The sequence below is a fragment of the Mauremys mutica genome, chromosome 2 (assembly GCF_020497125.1).
Source record: "Mauremys mutica isolate MM-2020 ecotype Southern chromosome 2, ASM2049712v1, whole genome shotgun sequence".
In the NCBI taxonomy this organism is placed as follows: domain Eukaryota; kingdom Metazoa; phylum Chordata; order Testudines; family Geoemydidae; genus Mauremys; species Mauremys mutica.
Window position 1 is genome coordinate 49,929,373 of NC_059073.1, and position 19,084 is coordinate 49,948,456.

At 41.0% G+C, this 19,084-nt stretch overlaps 1 protein-coding gene across 1 annotated transcript in view; it reads right to left on the reverse strand.

The window, feature by feature from the left end:
* CNBD1 (cyclic nucleotide binding domain containing 1) overlaps positions 1–19,084 on the reverse strand; it is a 291,253-nt gene that overhangs the window by 82,819 nt on the left and 189,350 nt on the right. Inside the window, exons 7-8 of the mRNA XM_045006943.1 lie at positions 13,562–13,696; positions 4,361–4,493 (exon numbers count right to left, since the gene is read on the reverse strand). Of these exons, the coding sequence (XP_044862878.1) occupies positions 4,361–4,493; positions 13,562–13,696 (268 nt within the window). The remainder of the gene's footprint in view (positions 1–4,360; positions 4,494–13,561; positions 13,697–19,084) is intronic.

The following is a 19,084-nucleotide window of genomic DNA, read 5'->3' on the forward strand; positions in this document are numbered from 1 at the left end:
TTCTATATGTAGGACTGGATAAGGAATTCCTCTTTGTATTGTATTATTCATTAGTTTAATTATCATATCATTCATAATGATATAAAGAGAGACCATGTCTTTTTGCATCAGAACAAGACGACAAAAATTAACAAACTTTCAATATTACATATGTATTCCTGCTTTTTGTGTATTATTATTTATTTATTTATTATGGGTCAGATTTTCAAAAGAGCTCAGATCCAATAGCTCCCACTTAGGCACTTAAATAAATGGACACATTTTCAGAAGTGTTAAGCACTAAACAGTTCCCCATTCTCATACAAATTGAGGCTTACAGTGAGAGCTGCTGGGAGCTGAGTACTTCTGAAAAAATCTATCCCTGTCTATTTATGGCAACACTCAGGTTATGTCTACACTACTGCGATAAATTGACCTACGCTACGCAACTCCAGATACATGAATAATGTAGCTGGAGTCGACATACCTTAGGTTGAGTTACCATGGGGTCTACACCACGGGGGGTTGATGGGAGAAAATCTCCCATTGACTTATCTTACTCTTCTCATCGGGGGTAGAGTACGGGGTAGAGTACAGAGCGACCTGCAGTCCATTTGGCGGGTCTTTACTAGACCCACTAAATCAACTCTCAATGGATCGATCTCGGAGCGTCAATCCTCGCTGTAGTGTAGACCTGCCCTCTGAATGTGGTAGATGTTTTTCCACACATTCAGAAGGGACAGTCTTCACTGTGAGGAACTAACACACCAAGGACAGACAGGATGTAGACAGAATTTAGGGGGGTTAGAAATAAGGTATATTTACATAAGCCAATTGGATTCAATCTAAGCAGCACGACAGAAGTGGGTCTTTAAGAGGCAGGTTAAGAGCCCTGCAACTGAGCTCAGGGAAGCTTTATCATGCACAGAGGGCATGGATGTGGAAGTGAGCACAGAGGCAACTAGTGGGTAGAAGATGACCAGGGTGGGAACATTAGTGGAGTGGAAGGGATGGGGTCAATATGAAGCTGAAATAGGGAGTGCTTAACATCTTTATCTTAAAACTGCATTAATGATGGGACATAAAGGAGGGTAGACGTACCAATGGAACTTGTGAGTTCCATTATGTTTGGCTGGATGCCTCCAGAAACCAGCCACTCTTGCCATTTAATGTGACAGATTTATCTTTTAAAAGACAGTGGATGAAATCCTGGCCCTATTGAAGTAAATGGGAATTTTGCCTTTTATTTGAGTGGGGCCAGGATTTCACCCCATATCTTTAATATTCACCTTTTTCAACACTATTTAACTACTTGGCACTAGCTATATATCCATTATGCAGTATATATGCTCATATGTGCCAATTAAGAAGCAGTCATTACAAATCTGCTATCATTAGGCTTGATTAATCTGGGAGGTTTCCAATAAAGCAGCTGTCCCAGTTAAGTCAAGTGCACTGCAATAATATTTTACATTTATATAGCACCTTTCATACCAAAGCACTGTACCTATTAGACAGATAGATCAATACTACATTGCAGCAGGACTCTGTGGATGTGGGCAGCAGACAGCTGTCAAACTGTGCACTGCACCACAGTGGGAAGAGGGACATTTTATACAGTGATACTGAGGTGAACTCCTCATCTTAAAAAATGTGATAGCAGGTAGAGGTTCAAAGTGAAATCCTGGCCCCACTGAAATTGATGGCAAAGCTTCCATTTACATCAATGGAGCCACGTTTTTACCCTCAAATTTTTAAGTTCTTGTCTGAAAGATGTACAGATCAAACAGCTTAGAATGCACTTTATTTATCTTGAGGGTGAAAACCAAAGACAAACCCTAGATCTGAGATCTGAGCCTGAGTTTCAAGGCAGACTAAATATTTTAAATCTGTTGCTTAGACTTCTCCAGAAGTGCCCAAGGCAATTCTGGCTGTAATCTGTGTTCCTTTTCTCACCTTCTCTCTTGTCAAAAATCCACCCTCCCCTGTGTTTTTTAGTGTGTATCCTCTGGGAGTCTCCCATCAGGCTTAGAGAAAGACAGTAAGCATGGACCTAGCTGTCACGAAACCTAGATTCTAGTCTTAAGTCTGATGCAGATTTGGTGTGTGTCCTTACACAAATCATTTAAGTTTTCTGTGCCTCTGTAAAATGGGATCATAATGCCAGCCACCATTGTAAAGTGACTTAATTATAGAAAACATATTTTATATAGTAAAATAAATCAAATATCTATACTTACCATTTTATCTAAAGAAATTGTTAACCAAGAAGTCACTGCAGGTGTGAGGCTAAATTACAAGGCAGATGTACAAAGACAGCAGGAAGGGGATGGAAATTAGGTTAGTAAGGAAACAGAGCAAGATGAAGGCAGAACTCTGTAGCCCAAGTAAAAACACATTAAAATTGTGCTGGTCAATGCTCCAGTTTTTGTTAAATCATGACAACTAGTTTATATTTAATAATTAATATATTGGACCATACATTCTGCTACAATGGAGCACACCAAAAATAAATAAATAAATAAATAAATCATACATATAACCCTTGCAGAAAACCCTCCATTTGCACATGACAATTGAGCAGTGGCCCATTTTCACAAGATATCACTCACTTTGCATGCACAAGTGTTGGGCTTTGTGTGCACAAGGCGTGCAAAACCAATTTTAGAGGCATGCCCATTGTGCTTACAACTGGAAATATACCCCATTGTAACTTAATATGAATCATCTAAAATCAAAGATCAAGTGTTGTGATTATGAGTCCCTTGCAATCATTTTACAGTGTACATTTTAACAGAAAACAAAGATACTGATTTTGTGTGCAAATCCCCAAGCACAGCTAGGTGGGCCTATTGAGGGTGTGTATGCTGCATAGGCACTATGCTTACATCTTACACTGATGTCAAATGGCAACCTTGGGGGAACGCCTGAAACAACATTAAAGGGTTCTGAAGAGAATTACAGCCAGCCGTGCTTGGCTGGAGGAGGTTTGCTGTGATACACACCTTTGAAGATGGTAAGAAATGGATACAAAAAGATTTATTAACGAAGTGGAGATTTTGACCTGAGAATGGAAAAAGAAAAACTTGATTTTTATAAATGAAGCCAAACTATTATTTTACTTGTAGCATAGTCACAAGGGTGTTTCCATTTTCCTTTAAAATAACTCATTAATTCATTCCCTCATTATGGTAGACATGGCTGGACAACCTTCTCCTGGTCCTAGAGTTTCATGTTTTGTAATTATGCATCTTCACCAGTAGAATATCAAGCTTCTGACAGTAACATGACTATGAAGATCAAGGTTGTCACCTGACCTGAAAGTAATAATATTATGTTCTAGTAAATCAAATGTCCAAATAAATGAACATTTCCTTCTTAACATGTCACTTTCTGGAGTGATCAAAGTGCAACCTGCTGGTCAAACACAAGCCATGGAACTCGATGATACAGCTTTCAGCTACCTCCATCTTCAATGTAGCTCTTGGTATGCCATGGTATACAGTGTTAACACAGGTGGAGGCCACAGGGTCAAGTTGGAGTGTGATATGTTGGGACTGATAGCCTCAACAAGCCATACATCTGCACAAACATACTAGGCACAATGCTCCTGGCAAATTGCCAATGGCATCCTTTGCAGAGAGCCCCTACTGTGCTGTATAAACAACAAAACAGATTTTAAATAATACCAACAAAGGAACATCTTTACTCCAAACAAGTCCTGTGTGACCAATGACACCGATTAGTAATATCTATGATACCTATCTGAACTATAATTGTTTATTCATGCAATTGCATTTTCTAAGAATTTATACAAGTCTTCCAAAACCATTATCTCAATGGGATCAGCCAAAAAAGTAATTGTATAAGTCAAATGGGAAAAAAAAAAGATTTCTAATGAAATTATATTGCATATAATATATGGATTTTACTCCTTTTTATAATCATCTTGGATCATCTAATACAACTAAATCTGAACGCACATTCTGTAATAGATTCTGATCCATCATACTGGGCACCACTCAATGCAATGAGTGGGATAATAAGCAACCTTTACCAACTAATTAATCAAAAGCTTCTGATAGTCATTAATTTTTCATTTTAATGCAGATTATAGATATAATTCACTCCAGTATTAACTGGCTGGTTAAAAGATTTTATCATTCAGTTTTAATATGAATAAAGGATGATCCTACTAAATTATGTCTTGATGAAGCTTTAAATAGCTTCAGTCTGAGAAATGACTGAAAAATAGTTTAAGGAAACAAACATTTATAGGAATCTTCCTTAATTATGTATAATTTATTACTTTGCTGTATTAGCCCAAAAAATAACTTTGTATTGTGAATTTACATGTGAATAAAAATAGACTGAAACTAACCATAGCCTGCAGGAAATTGCCTCCATTTCAAATGAGACATTAACTGAAATACATAAAGCATAGGCCAGTCGCGATAATATGGACAGCCATGAATTAATTCTTCCTTGGCAATTTGTTCACGCTTAGCTATTTCCTGAAAGACAGATACACGTTCAACAGTAATGATAAAATATGTAAAAGAAGAAAAAACCTAAAATGAAAAAGGCAGCAAAGAAAAAAAACACCATTTGCATATTAAAAATCCATAAAGTAAAGCAAATTTTGAGAAGCATGAGGTTTATTTTTAGGTAGGTTTTGTGACAATAGAGCCAAAATGCTAATCTATAGTAATTATAACTCGAGAAATAGTGATTAGAATTTCTTTTTCCTAATTGTGAACTTCTTTAGAAAATGATGAAACATACTTGTAATTTTTTTTAATGGGGGGGAAACCTTACTCTAAGATCCCGTCTCTGCTGCATAAATCAAACGCAGAAGTCAATCTTGTCAGTCTCAACACAGAGGCACTGATCCTTTGAAGTATAAAGCTGCTCCTTAGAAAATCAAAAACAGCTGATTTGTGAAGCAACAAAAAGGATGCCTTAAAAATGTGTTTCCACTTTGAGTTTAACTAGACTTGGGCCCGATTCACAATATGCTCGTGTTCTCTTTCTACAATATTTAAGCACACTTCATTAACCTGGCTTACCACCCAGATCTTGTAAACATGACTTTTTGTTATTTACAATACCCTGGAGTTACACCCATTACTTCCCGGGCTCCATCTAGCATTCCAAAGATTATACAATCTAAGAGGAGGATGAGCACAAAACACACATTATTATATTACAGAAAGAATTGCATAATGTATGGAATTTATCTTTTCAAATCTCTCCATTACTTACTCTACATTTTAGCAGGTAACTTTTTCTTGTTTGTCAGAAAAGGAACTGAATAAAAATTACAGATAACCTGGATGAAAAATAAAGGCAGCCAACATACTCCGTGGAACAACTTGATCCTCCCCTTCAATTTAAAAATGCATCCTCTGTATCTTGGAATTTGTAGTGTTTAGATGTTGCTTGTAACTATTAGAACTGGGAGCACTGGCTGTTGGGAGTCTGAAAGGACAGGAAACAGGAAGGACGGGGGAAGGAGTTGAGGAGGCTGAGTGAGAGTTACAGAGGGTACAGCAGCAGCTTGGTAAAGAGGTTTCCACTTTAAAAATAAAGTCCTGTTGAAGTTTGTTAGTACCTTGCCTGGTTGATACAACATTTTGGTGACAAGGATGGATCTTCTGCCTCTGAACCCACCTGCACTCTTTCTGCAAAGCCCAGGTGAGCCTCCAATTGCTTTTACTGCCTGGATCCATATGTTTGAGACTTATCTGCTTGCAATCAGTGCTACAGAGATTTCTGAAGTAAGAAAGCGTGCTCTGGTAATCCACTGCCTTGGAGCAGAAGGGCAGCGTATATTTTACACTTTTCCCCTTGCAGATGATAAATATGAGACTGCACTCACTGCATTAAAGATCTTTTTTGTGCCAAAAGTGAATGTAGTAGCTAATTCCTACAGATTTTGCCAGCATGAGCAGAAACCAGGGGAGACTATAATGCAGTATATTGCTTCCCTGAGGAGTCTGATTGTAACTTGTGACTTTGGGAATATGGCAGATGAGATGATTAGAGACCAGCTCATTGAGAAAACAACCAGGCTTCGTGTAAGAGAACGCTTACTTCTAGAACCACAACTTACACTAGAAAAAGCAATAACCATTGCTACTCAGATTGAGTCAGTTACAGCTGAAGCCAAAATAATGAGCAGGGATACAGGAGGCAGAGTCCAGGCTGTGACTCCTTTGCAGAAAAGTTCACTATCTCTGCAGACAAACAATTGCAGGAGGAAAACTAATGAAAAGCCACTGAATCAGCAAATTCAAAATACGGTAAAAGCTTTCACTGTGGATCCCCACAACATCTTGCAAGCTACACAGGATGTCCAGCAAAAGTAGCTCAGTGCAATCATTGCAAAAAGATTGGGCATTTTGCTGAAGTATGTCGCAGTAGACAGTTCAATCAACAGGTGCATGCAGTTACAATGCCAAATGTTACTGTGCTGAGCGTGGACAAAACCACTACTGCACATATTCCAGAACAGATAATGTGCACTGTAAACATTTCCGCCATACCCTCAGGCAATCACACTCTATTCAGCTAATGTTGGACACTGGCTCAGCAGTATCTATACTACCTGAGTCCATCTATTTGCATTACTTTAAAGATGTGCCTCTTACTGAACCCAAACTTCAGTTCGTGTGCTATTTGAAAACCCGTATTCCAGTACATGGCTGCCTGCCAGCAATAATTACTTTTGGTGATTGCTGTGTAACTGCAGAGTTCTACATTGTCCACAAAGGCACTCCGATCCTTGGCAGAGATTTATTGGCTGCTTTAAATCTCAGGGTAGTTAATGGATGAATAGATCTTTCACAGCAAAGCACTGTTTCAGCTGGGATCCAACACCAGGTAGAGGAGAACTTCGGCTGTGCTTATGGGTTTCTGCATAAAGTTAAAATGCGGAATAATGTGATTCCTTTACAACAGAAATTACGGCGCTTACCATTTTCAGTCAGGGAAGTGGTTTCAGAGGAACTTAGAAAACTTGTTCAAAAGGTCATTATTGAAGAGATTAACTCCTCGGAATGGGTTTTGCCTGTAGTAGTGACGCAGAAGAAGGGTGGAGGCATTCGCCTTTGTGTGGACTTAAGGGAGCCAAATAAAGCTATTGTGATTGACAACCATCCTCTTCCTCACATTGAAGAAGTATTTGAAGAACTCCATGGACCAAAGATGTTTTCTACTCTTGATTTGCAGAGCACATACCACCAGGTTATGTTGCATGAAGATAGCAAAGACCTCACAGCATTTATTACACATGAGGGACTATTTCGTTTTAAACATGTTCCATATGGTCTTGCATCAGCCCCAAGTGCCTTCCAAAAATGATGTAATTGATTCTGAAGAATCAACATGGAGTTCAGTGCTATTTGGATGATATTATTGTGTTTGGAAATACTACTGAGGAGCGTGACAATAACCTGCAGTCTGTCCTAAACTGCATCAGCAAAGCAGGCCTCAAGCTCAATAGGTCCAAATGCAAATTTAGACAAACTGAACTCTCCTTTCTGGGGCATACAATTTCACAGGCTGGACTAAAACCTGATCCAGATCATATCCTGGCAATTTCAAATGCTTCTCCTCCAACAGATTTGCAAACCTGACGTTCCTTCTTGCGTCTTACCCTCCTGGTATGCAAAATTCATTCCCAATTATGCTTCTGTCATTGAACCGTTACGAGAATTACTACAGAGAAGTTCAACCTTGGTATGGACAACGGATGCACAAGCTAGTTTCGAAATGGTGAAAGACTTGATTGTACATAGTCCAGTACTGCACTATTCAGTTCTGCATTGCCCACAATTGTAACTACTGATGCTTCTGATTATGGACTTGGAGCTATCCTCATACAACTTCATGAGGACAACACAGAGAGGACTGTTGCATTTGGTTGAAGGACACTGAGTAATGCTGAGAGAAAATATTCTACAGTCGAAAAAGAAGCACTTGCTTGTGTCTGGGCTACTGAAAAATGGAGAACTTACCTGTGGGGCCGCACGTTCAAGTTGCTCACAGACCACAGCCCTTTGACGACGTTGCTCACCATGAAAGGACTGGAAAGGGCAGGATATCGGTTTGCTAGATGGTCTGCAAGACTACTCTCTTTCAATTAGGAACTGGAATATAAGCCTGGAAACAAGAATGTGGTAGCTGATTGCTTTTCTCACCTGCCTTTGCCTTCACCAGATGGTCCACCGGAGGATGAGGATGTAGTAGTTGCGCTTATTACAAGCACTCTTACTGCAGTTACAAGAGAACAATTTGAAGCTGCTTGTTCAGCGTGTCCAATTCAACAAAAACTATGGGAATTTCTGACAAAGAGATGGCCCAGTAACCCTAAGACCCTTGACCCAGTTTTGCTGCCTTATTTTAGAGTTCGGGATGAACCTTCTTTGCTCGATGGCTGTGTGCAACGAAGTACACACCGGCTACTTGTGCCAGAAGAAGTACAGTCAAAACTCATACACCTGGCACACGATACTCATCAGGAATAGTTAGAACCAAACAACGACTACGGGATCTGTATTAGTGGCCAGAAATGGACTCTCAAACTGAAGCACTCATAAAATCCTGTGTCACTTGTCAAATGCATGATGACAGCAGTGACATGTACCCCTCCATTACAGCCTGTTCCTCTTCCTGAATCTGCATGGGAAAAAGTGGCGATTGACATTGTAGGACCCTTTAATACTGCTCCAATTGACTGTCATTATGCCATCACTTTAATAGACGATTTCAGTAAATGGCCTGAGGTAGCGTTTACATCGCAAATCTCTTCTGCTACAGTAATTAAGTTCCTCTCTTCAGTTTTTAGCAGGGAAAGTAACCCCAAAGAACTGGTTTCAGATAATGGTAGTGAATTTACTTCCCTAGAGTTTGAAACTTTTCTAGCAGAGAGGAACATTTTACACAGAAGGTCATCCTATATTACCCTCAAGCCAATGGGGAAATCGAACGGTTTAACAGAAGTTTGAAAGGGAGTTTGCAAACAGCTAAACTGGAAGGGTGATTGTGAATACCCTTCACTACTGATTTCTTGCAAGCATACCGGGTTACATGACATGCCACAACACAAAGATCACCTGCAGAGTTACTGCATGGGAAACAGATGAATACTAAACTGAACATTGCTGGATTGTTAAAGGCACAAGCTGAGACCCCAACCGAGGATGATGTGAGAAAAACAGTTGAACAGAACCAAGTAAAGTATAAGGCTTTCACAGAGAAGTGGCGGGGTGCTAAGGAACCAAAGTTTGAGAGTGATTCCTTCGTTAGAATACGAAAACCTAGAATTTTACGCAAAGGGGACCATAAATTCACAGCTCCTCTTAAAATCATAGCGAAGAAGGGACCTTACACCTATCGACTTTCTGATGGGCAGGTATGGAATGCTTCTTATCTTGCACCTGCCTATACACTAAGAGGAGATTATGCCAACACCCAGTCTGCATGGGATGACTTCACCATAGTATCAACACAACAGGACATTGCATTGGAACCGGGGCTTGAGAGATGGCCTGTCAGACCCAGACGACCACCTGTCTGGACTAGACACTATGTAATGTAGTATCTACAGTGTTTTCAGTGTAATATTTCTGCCAATAGTATAGTGTCTTGTTTCCTATTTGTTCCTGTGGTTAGAACAACAATGTTTATTTTAATTGGGAGAGTTTCTTAAGGGAAGAGGGAATGTGGTGTTTAGATATTGCTTGTAATTATTAGAACTGGGAGCACTGGCTGTTGGGAGTCTGAAAGGACAGGAAACAGGAAGGAGAGGGGAAGAGTTGGGGAGGCTGAGTGAGAGTTACAGAGGGTGCAGCAGCAGCTTGGTAAAGAGGTTTCCACTTTAAAAATAAAGTCCTGTTGAAGTTTGTTAGTACCTTGCCTGCCTCATACAACAAAAGTTCAGCCACTACTTGTGTGCAATATGCTGTTTCCTTGTTTAGATACAGAAAATAATAGCTACAGAGAGTTCTAGAGCCGTTCCTCCAAATGATCACAGTTTGCTCCAATTACACTTACTGGCTACTGAAGGTATCTATTCAGTCCCAATGTCAGAATATCACCATTTATGTGTTATTAATAGTAATAATCACCGAGGAGTCTATTCCATCTTTTTTCTAGTCTTCCTCTATTTTTTGGGATAATATTCAGAGTAGCAGCCGTGTTAGTCTGTACTCCTGTTCTTCTTTTTTAGGGATAAGAGTACTCCTCTGCCTGAAGAGTCTAAACAAATGGAGCAGAAAATTTAAGATAAGACTCCTGAAGCTTACCAGTAACCAGCTCCTGGGGTTGATTTCCTGACTTCTTCTGACTTTAGAGAAGCTTAACTGAACCTCTTTACAAGGCCTTAGCACAGAACATCATCCAGGATCTCTCATGTACAGAAACATTCTAAAGTTGGGCTTAATCACACCAGAAAGGGTATTCACAGAGGTTGTAGTAGTCATGTTTCCAGCTGTTAGACAAAGAGGTATTCACATCTATTACTTGCTGGATGAGATCATGATTTGAGCAACCTCAAGACTAAAAGTGGAACAAGACAACACGCCAGACCTTTGGGCCTGCTCCATCTTCTTTTACTACTCCAGGGAGAAAAATATGGCATAATACTGGTTTATATGGTCATAAGAAAATTCCACCAGCTTGAGGGAATCCCTAGGTGGTGTATAACTTATGTAGCCATGTCGAGGCCACGCCCATCACAGCCTCGATACAGATGATGTGTTGGGGCATGTCCTGGGGAACATAAGAATGGCCATTCTGCGTCAGACCAAAGGTCCACCTAACCCAGTATCCTGTCTTCTGACAGTGGCCAGTGCCAGGTGGAAGGGACATGGCTATAGTGCTGCTGTGTTTCAGTGATCCCTGGCTGCCACTATGGCCTTGCCATACTGTTATAGCCAGTCACAATTTACAGCAGCACTGTGACTGCTCTAAGTTATGTTGTGGGCCAGACTAATCACCAGCTGGCCCCAGAATCTGAGGGCATCAGTGAGATAGAAAGAAAAGGGAGTGTAATAATGGCATAAAGTTGCCTTTGTCTCTACCCTTAGCTTGCTCACTAAGCATAGCTTGCATGGACCTGAGAATTGGAGTTCAATGTTTTTATTCCCACAACTTTCAAGTAACCTCCCAGAAAAGCCAGTTTATCCCAGTTCAGACCATCCAGCAACTGGGGGCAGGAATAGGGAACTCACAGTAGACACCAAAATGCACAGGCTCAACGAGAGAAATTTGGGGCCCAACCCCATTGTGTTTCCTGGGGCCTCACCCCGACCATTTCACTTTATTTACACAGACATTAGAGACATTTTGGGGGTCCACCTGAGCTCAGGGGCCTGGTACAATTGTTCCACCTTCCTCCCCCCCATCAATGCACACAGCTTTTCTCTCAGATGAGACTCAGAGAACTAATCAAGCAGAGAGATTCAAGGCCCCTCATCAGTCAAAGTGCTTTCAACCCTCCTTGGATTGCTGGTGTCCTGCATGGATCTGCTAACTTGGGCTAGACTTGAAATGCAGCTCCTCCAACAGTTTCTAATGATCCTATCTCCAAGCATATATGTAGATGTACATAGATGTAGAGCATCTACGACCTGCACTACAAGACAGTCCCTTAAAATGTCAACTAACCTCCAGCGTGGAGGTCAGCCACAGACCATTTCAAAAAAGGACTCTTAATCAGAGAAAGACAAAAAGATCTTCACCACAGATGCCAAATTATTTGTTGGAAGAGCTTACCTGTCACATCAAACTGTACAGTGGTAATAGTCACAGGAGGAGATTAATCAAAGTATAACTTTGCTGGAGCATTTTGATGATGACCTACACAGTACCATGCCAATGGCCAATCAGTCCCAATAGGTAGCAACACACCAGATTGACAATAAAGGAGGGAAATAAAGGTCCTAGCTCCTTGGACAGACAGGGGAGGAATCAGGTATTGTTCCTGCGGAAATAGTAGCAAGACACTGCTTGGAGAAGTTGGTTCTGGATTTTCTGCCCCCTATCTGTTCTATCAGTCTCTTGAGCGGTTCTTCTTGCACAGTCTGGTTGATGAGAAACTTTGGGAGGACTATATGTATCTTGATGGACCTTTTGCTGTTTGTACAGACTTTTCCATTAATCTATTTGATTATGCGTGGAAAGGGTAAACTGTAAACAGTTATAAAAGAGAATTTTCCAAGTGAACCACACATGAACTTTAAAAGCAGCAAAGAATCCTGTGGCAACTTATAGACTAACAGACGTTTTGGAGCATGAGCTTTCGTGGGTGAATACCCACTTCGTCGGATGCAAGTGGGTATCCGACGAAGTGGGTATTCACCCACGAAAGCTCATGCTCCAAAACGTCTGTTAGTCTATAAGGTGCCACAGGATTCTTTGCTGCTTTTACAGATCCAGACTAACACGGCTACCCCTCTGATACATGAACTTTAGTAACTGCTGGCTCTTAACTCATCTGGAATCCATGGTGAGCAAACTTGATTTTCAATATGCTATTGCATTATTACTTGATGTGTTGTAGAACAACTTAGTTTCCATAAACATGTGAATAGTAGCCCACTAATAAGATGTAATTCTTCCTGCTTAATTCAAATAATTCAACACATATCATTAGTCTTTTGTGGTTTTAGCCGTTCTTTTGTATTCCCATATTTATAGCAGATTTCACAATTGGATAACTTATCTTTAATGGCAGTGTTCATGCTTGGCAAGAACAGGATTTCACTGATCTGATGCTTCTCAGATGACCACAATGGATTATGCTTACAATATTTGATTTACGTGGCTCCTATTATATTATCATCTGCTGCTGTGCTTTTTGTTGTGTTGGAGGCCCTTGTTGAAGCGGCCAGGAGGATGAATGACTTTGAGAGCAGGGGCGTCTCCAGGCCCCAGCACACCAAGCGCGTGCTTGGGGCGGCAAGCCACTGGGGGCGCTCTGCCGGTTGCCACGAGGGTGGCAGGCAGGTTGCCTTTGGCGGCTTGCCTGCGGAGGGTCCGTTGGTCCCGCGGCTTCGGCGGACCTCCCGCAGGCGCCTGCGGGAGGTCCGCTGATGCCGCGGGACCAGCGGACCCTCCACAGGCAAGCCGCCGAAGGCGGCCTGCCTGCCATGCTTGGGGCGGCAAAATGCCTAGAGCCGCCTCTGTTTGAGAGTGTTTATTTCATTACAGAAGTGGTAGCCATGCTTCCTCCCTGAGACTGACAGATCTGGTCCTTCCACCTGGGGCAGAAGAGCAGAGGAAAATACCCTTGCTTCTGAAGACAAGCACTAAAAGTAGAGGCCTCCTGACATGGCAGATGAGGTAGTGTAGCTGACCCCTCTGCCCACCACTTCTCAACCTTAGAAGGTGTAAAATTGAGCCCTCTATGTGCAAATACTCAAAAACCTGAAAACATATTTATGTTAGAGCATTTTCAAGTTAATCAAATGGTTAAATTAAATAGATCATACTTAATTATACAGCACTGAAGACAAGAATGTTCAAACTATTGCCTTAGAAGGGTTCTAAGATTCTAATAGTATCACAGTTTTACCTCTTTTATTCTCAAATAATCTGTGGAAGAAATTTTAAGAATTTCGCAGTTTTCTTCTGTAATGATGGACAGCAGGATGTGCGGCAGTTTTGGTGGGGCTGTTTCCAGAGTCCCAAAACAACTTCCTCTGATAAGCTTAAAAAAGAAAGGCAAAAGTATCAGACTTAATTTTCTCTCTGTATCAGTAAAATGGGGGTAAAAATGAAATTTAAAGGTTAATTTATGTGCAACCACTTAATTTTCAATACTTTTTATACCTCTAACTGTTTCTGATTTAGTCACTCCTAGTGTGTCTCAGTCTTGCTTCATATTACTTTCTGAAAGCAAAGCCAAGATACAGTCATTGGCACCAACTGATACATTATGCATTAAACATGCAATCATGTGGCAGTTAGGGAAAACGATAGTACAGCAGAATAGTATGGTAATGAAGTTCAATTTGATTCAGTGTTTTTTGTAAACACCCCTTGTGAAAAAAAAGCATTATTCCTAGGGCTCAACTGTCCTGCCTTATGAATATGTCTTCTGCTCCAAGAAGTCAGCTCAGGGAAGAATGTGGGAGATTGCCTAGGAAAGGTGGACTAGAGTTAATGGGCCGGACCCTCAGATGATGTAAATCAGCATAACTGTGCCCTTGTACACCAGTTGAGGATGTTTCCCGCTGTATTTGTGATGTAGTTGAACTGAGATAAAAGCTCCATTACCATTTAAGTGATAAAATAATCAACAATAAATATCTGTTCAAGTTATCCAGTGTGATAATTTATACTAAAGTAGGTGAAGATTTAGTAATTAGCAGATCAGCAAGTAAGAAGAGCAACATCACGGGAATTTCTAAACCCATTGCAAGAGGCCAATTCTGTCTAGTGCCTGAATGACACTTAGCACTAACATAACTCTGTATTTCCTCGGCGTAACACTAGCATGTATTTTGAAATGATCGAAAAGGGAAATGTACAAATTGATTTGAATCCACAGACAGCACCTGATCCTGCACCCACAACTCTGAGGGCTTGGCTACACTTACAAATTTGCAGCGCTGCAGCAGGGTGTGAAAACACACCCTCTCCAGCGCTGCAAAGCGCCAGTGTGGTCAAAGCCCCAGCGCGGCTCCCAGCGCTGTCCGTTATTCCCCACAGGGAGGTGGAGTACGGACAGCGCTGGGAGAGCTCTCTCCCAGCGCTGGCGCTTTGACTACACTTAGCGCTTCAAAGCGCTGCCGCGGCAGCGCTACCGCGGCAGCGCTTTGAAGTGTAAGTGTAGCCAAAGCCTCAGCTGTGCTGGAGAAGAGGGTCCTCAGAACCTTGCAGAAGCTCAGCACCAATAAGTAGAAAAGCCTTCATCTATCTTTATTAGATAAGACAGATAATGTATTTTTCCCTGCAAGACAGCCTGTCATAGATAATCCTTTTTAAATCCTAGTAAGTTTTGCTTTTGCAAACAATGGTTGTAACATTATAATATATAAAAGATAACTTTTCTTAACATGTTTGTACAATAGTCTTCAAAGTGACTTGCTTTGAAGTGTTAATTAAACTGGGTACTAGGTCATCAAACATCCATAATTACAGCAAACTGGGAATTTAAGTACTGTCAGTGTTATTGCAATGCTGTGAAATAGATAAAATGGTCTCAGAAATATAGATGGTACTATTCACAATCTTCTATTCTATTTGCTGTCTTTATAGACAGCAAGAATGCTTCGGCAACAAATGGTTTTAGTAAACAATATTCTCATCACTGCCTTCTCTACTTTCAGTGCTATGTTCACACTAAACTGCAACACCTTAATATTCCTTCAACCATATATATGTTGAGGCTTATAGACTCAGAAGCTTATAAACATTAGGATCCATGTCCACCAGAGCTGGGAGAATACTGAGAAACAAATTCCTCAGTGCATTCACTTGAATATAAACATTAGCTCATTTTGACATGTTTACATCCCTTTTGTGTTTGATTCCCACAAATGTCACAGCACTTTAGCTTGTGAAAAGCAAATTTCAAACTGGCATGTTCGAATATTTGTCCCAGAATAGGTAAATTTTATATGGGATGGGATGCTGCTTGTTCAGGTAGCTGAGGGCCACAGTTAAGGCTACGTTTTAGTCACGGGTATTTTTAGTAAAAGTCATGGACAGGTCACGGGCAGTAAACAAAAATTCACAGCCCATGACCTGTCCATGACTTTTACTGTATACCCCTAACTAAAACTTGGGCGGGGGGCTGTGGATGCTCTGGGTGGAGTCCAGGGGTGCCGTGGGTGCTGGGGGAGATGGCCCAGGCCCCCACTGGTGCAGGGAGGGAGGGGGCAGCAGCATGCAGCCCGGGACTCCCACCGGTGCAGCCCCTGAGCCAGCACTGGCCACTGCAGACATCAAAGGTCACAGAAAGTCACGGAATCTGTGACTTCCATGACAGACTCACAGACTTAGCCATGGTTAACAAACTCCTCTCCAGAACCCCTGCCATAAAGGAAATTAAGGCTCACATTCAAAACAATCCTGCTCCCCATTCAAGTCAATAGCAAAACTCTCATTGACTTAAATGTTTCAGAATCAGGCTCTCAGTGACCTAGACAATGATGTGACTGGTCTGTTTGCAGCCAGGAATGTGAACGCACACATGCTAACTTTGTATGGGTGTTATGAAAGAAAATGTAATTTCTACTCAATAAATCTTTCGTAATTGAAAAATCAATACTTTTTTCTAAGACTGATGCATTGGTGAGCCAGAAAGGAAAAGGTCTCAACAATTTTTAAAATTCCCTACTTCTGTTTACCTCTCCCTAAATTTCTACTGTATTTCCTCTGAAGAGATTAAAATCCCTAGTGGTTTCTTCAATCCCTGTCCTCAATTACAGGAGTTATGTTTATCAAATTAAAAAGAATAATACCATGCGACTTATGGGCCCAATCAAAACTAACCTTTACAGCAAAAACAACGCGGAGTCCTCGTGGCACCTTAGAGACTAACAAATGTATTTGAGCATAAGCTTTCATGGGCTATAACCCACTTCATCAGATGCATTTAGTTAGCCTATGATAAAGGTCAGTAGCTGGATGTTTATAACCCCTTTTCAGGTCTCAATTTAGCTATGGTTAGGAGAGTAACAATATACACTCATTAAGCACTTCAGATGGTCAAAACAACCTTTAATTAACCTCTTAGCTGATGCTATTGTTAGTCTCAAAGGTGCTACAAGGACTCCTCATTGTTTTTGCTGATAGAGACTAACATGGCTACCCCTCTAAACCTATACAATGTAAGTTTGAATACGAGTATCATATGCTTACAATAAATGGAATGCAACCAAACCAAAGTCTAAACTACTCACAAAAAAAAAAACCCTGGGATTCACAATCTGCTAACGAATAAAGAAAGAAGCTAAATTAATGGACTAAATTCTTAGTTGGAAATTATTTGCTTAGTTCTAACACTTTGTTACCTGCCCTTCTTTCTACCTGACATTTTCATATCATAGAACTTCTAGTCTTCAAACTGTTAGAATTACATTGCAGAAATAAAAGCACTCAAATTCTGGCACTATGATACAAACCCATATTCATTACCTAAGTAGTCCTTCAAAAGAATGACACAAAATCATGACAGATCATTGTAACCCTGGATATATGGGTAGCAGCTATTTTTCTGTGGCTCCACTTAGATATTTTACTTATGGCTCACTATCCTGTACTTTGCAACTTTTGTCTGACTTCCAAAAGTCAAGGCTTCAAAGCAGAGAATTGTATATTGAATTTTTTTCCAGTGTAGTATATCAACCATTCAGATTCTAGAATCTCCTGACAATATTACCATTTTCCATAAAAAAAATATGAATTTCCTCAGTTTTGTTCTAAGTCAGAAATCCTGAAGATTCAGAGACCTTTCAAATGTGAAAAATTCCTCATGCCTATGACCAAAAGGAGAAAAACTGCATCAACTCCTGAAAATAATGCAGAATCTATCTGCTGTTCTCAATAACCCTGTTATCAGCTGACACCTTCTTGCTAAAAAACCTGAGACCCCCAGAAAAAAGACTGAAACACCTGGGATAAGTAAAATTGGTCTTTTATGTACCAAAATTTGACAGCATCAGCTCAGAGGTTAATTAAATGTTTGTTTGACCATCTGAAGTGCTTAATGAATGTATATTGTCACTCTCATAATCATAGCTAAATTGTGACCTGTGAAGAGGTTGTAAACATCCAGCTACTGACCCTTATCATAGACTAACTTGCTAATTCAAGGATGCAGTTTCAGCTTCTGTTTAGCATGTTAAGATTTATTTTCTGTTGTCACACACCTATTAAATGGCTCAAGCTTCACTTGTATGTTTAACACATAAGTAATCATGGTCTGATCCTTATAAGGTGGTGAGCATCTCCTCAAGACATTGAGGCCAAGACCTTCAAAGGTTTTTATGTGCCTACCTCCCAAGATTTGGGGCTGTATGCCTGAACGTCCTAAATCCCAAAGAAGTAATGGAAGATTAGCGTGTTCGGCACCTCATATGAGCCAACCACAAATGATTAATATTTCAGTACAAAAGTCATTTACTTACACTTGATTCTTACTAAAATACTCCCTTTTCCTGGGGTCTGGCACATTCCCTCCCTTTCAGGGGGTAAAGCACTAATGCTTTTGGGTGTTGGCTGGAACAATGGTCATGCATGTACACAATCCACACAACCACTGACCCACTGGTCATCTGTCTAGCAGAGGTACTTATGTGACCTCTGTTACCATAGTATGTGAGGACCTCAATCTTTAATGTATTTATCCTCAAAACCTCTCTAGAAGTAGGGAAATACTGTTATCCCGAAAGGGAGAGCTCGACACAGATTCTCAAAGGCACAATTTCCATTGATTTCAAATACATAAATACCTTTGAGGATCTGGGCACAAGTGATTTACCCAAAGCCATACAAGAAGTCTGTAGTGGAGCATGGAACTGAACCTGGTCTCCTGTTTTCCAGGCTAAGCACCAGGCCATCCTCCAATTCCCCAACTCCTTCTCCTACACCATGCCTCTGAGCTGCTGCAGAGAAAATTGCAACTAGAATATGTGGAAGTTGTGAATGCCCCCCTGTATGGCCACTCTATGACTTCCCCCTCATGGAGCAGAGCCATGGCACTTGGCACGATTCTGTGACGGAGGTGAGGGTAGGGCCCCCTTTGGTCCCCGTTTACCAGTTCTTAAAGTGTGGTAGAATTGCTGTATTCATCCGAAACATATACATATGGATCCCATTGGGAACTGGCTCTCTGGGTGCTGGAGTTAGGTAATCTGCTAAACTGTTTTCAGTTTAATCTGCAGCTTAGGGGGCATGGACCAAACCCTGGGTCTGTGTTGCAGCAGGCTAGCGTGTCTGGCTCAACAAGGCAGGTTCTGGAAGTCCCAAGCTGGCAGGGAAAATGAGCTCATCAGCACATCAGGTGACAGTCCCAAGGGGATCTCTGTGACCGAACCCATCACCAAACCCATGACTTGCATCTGACGAAGTGGGTATTCACCCACGA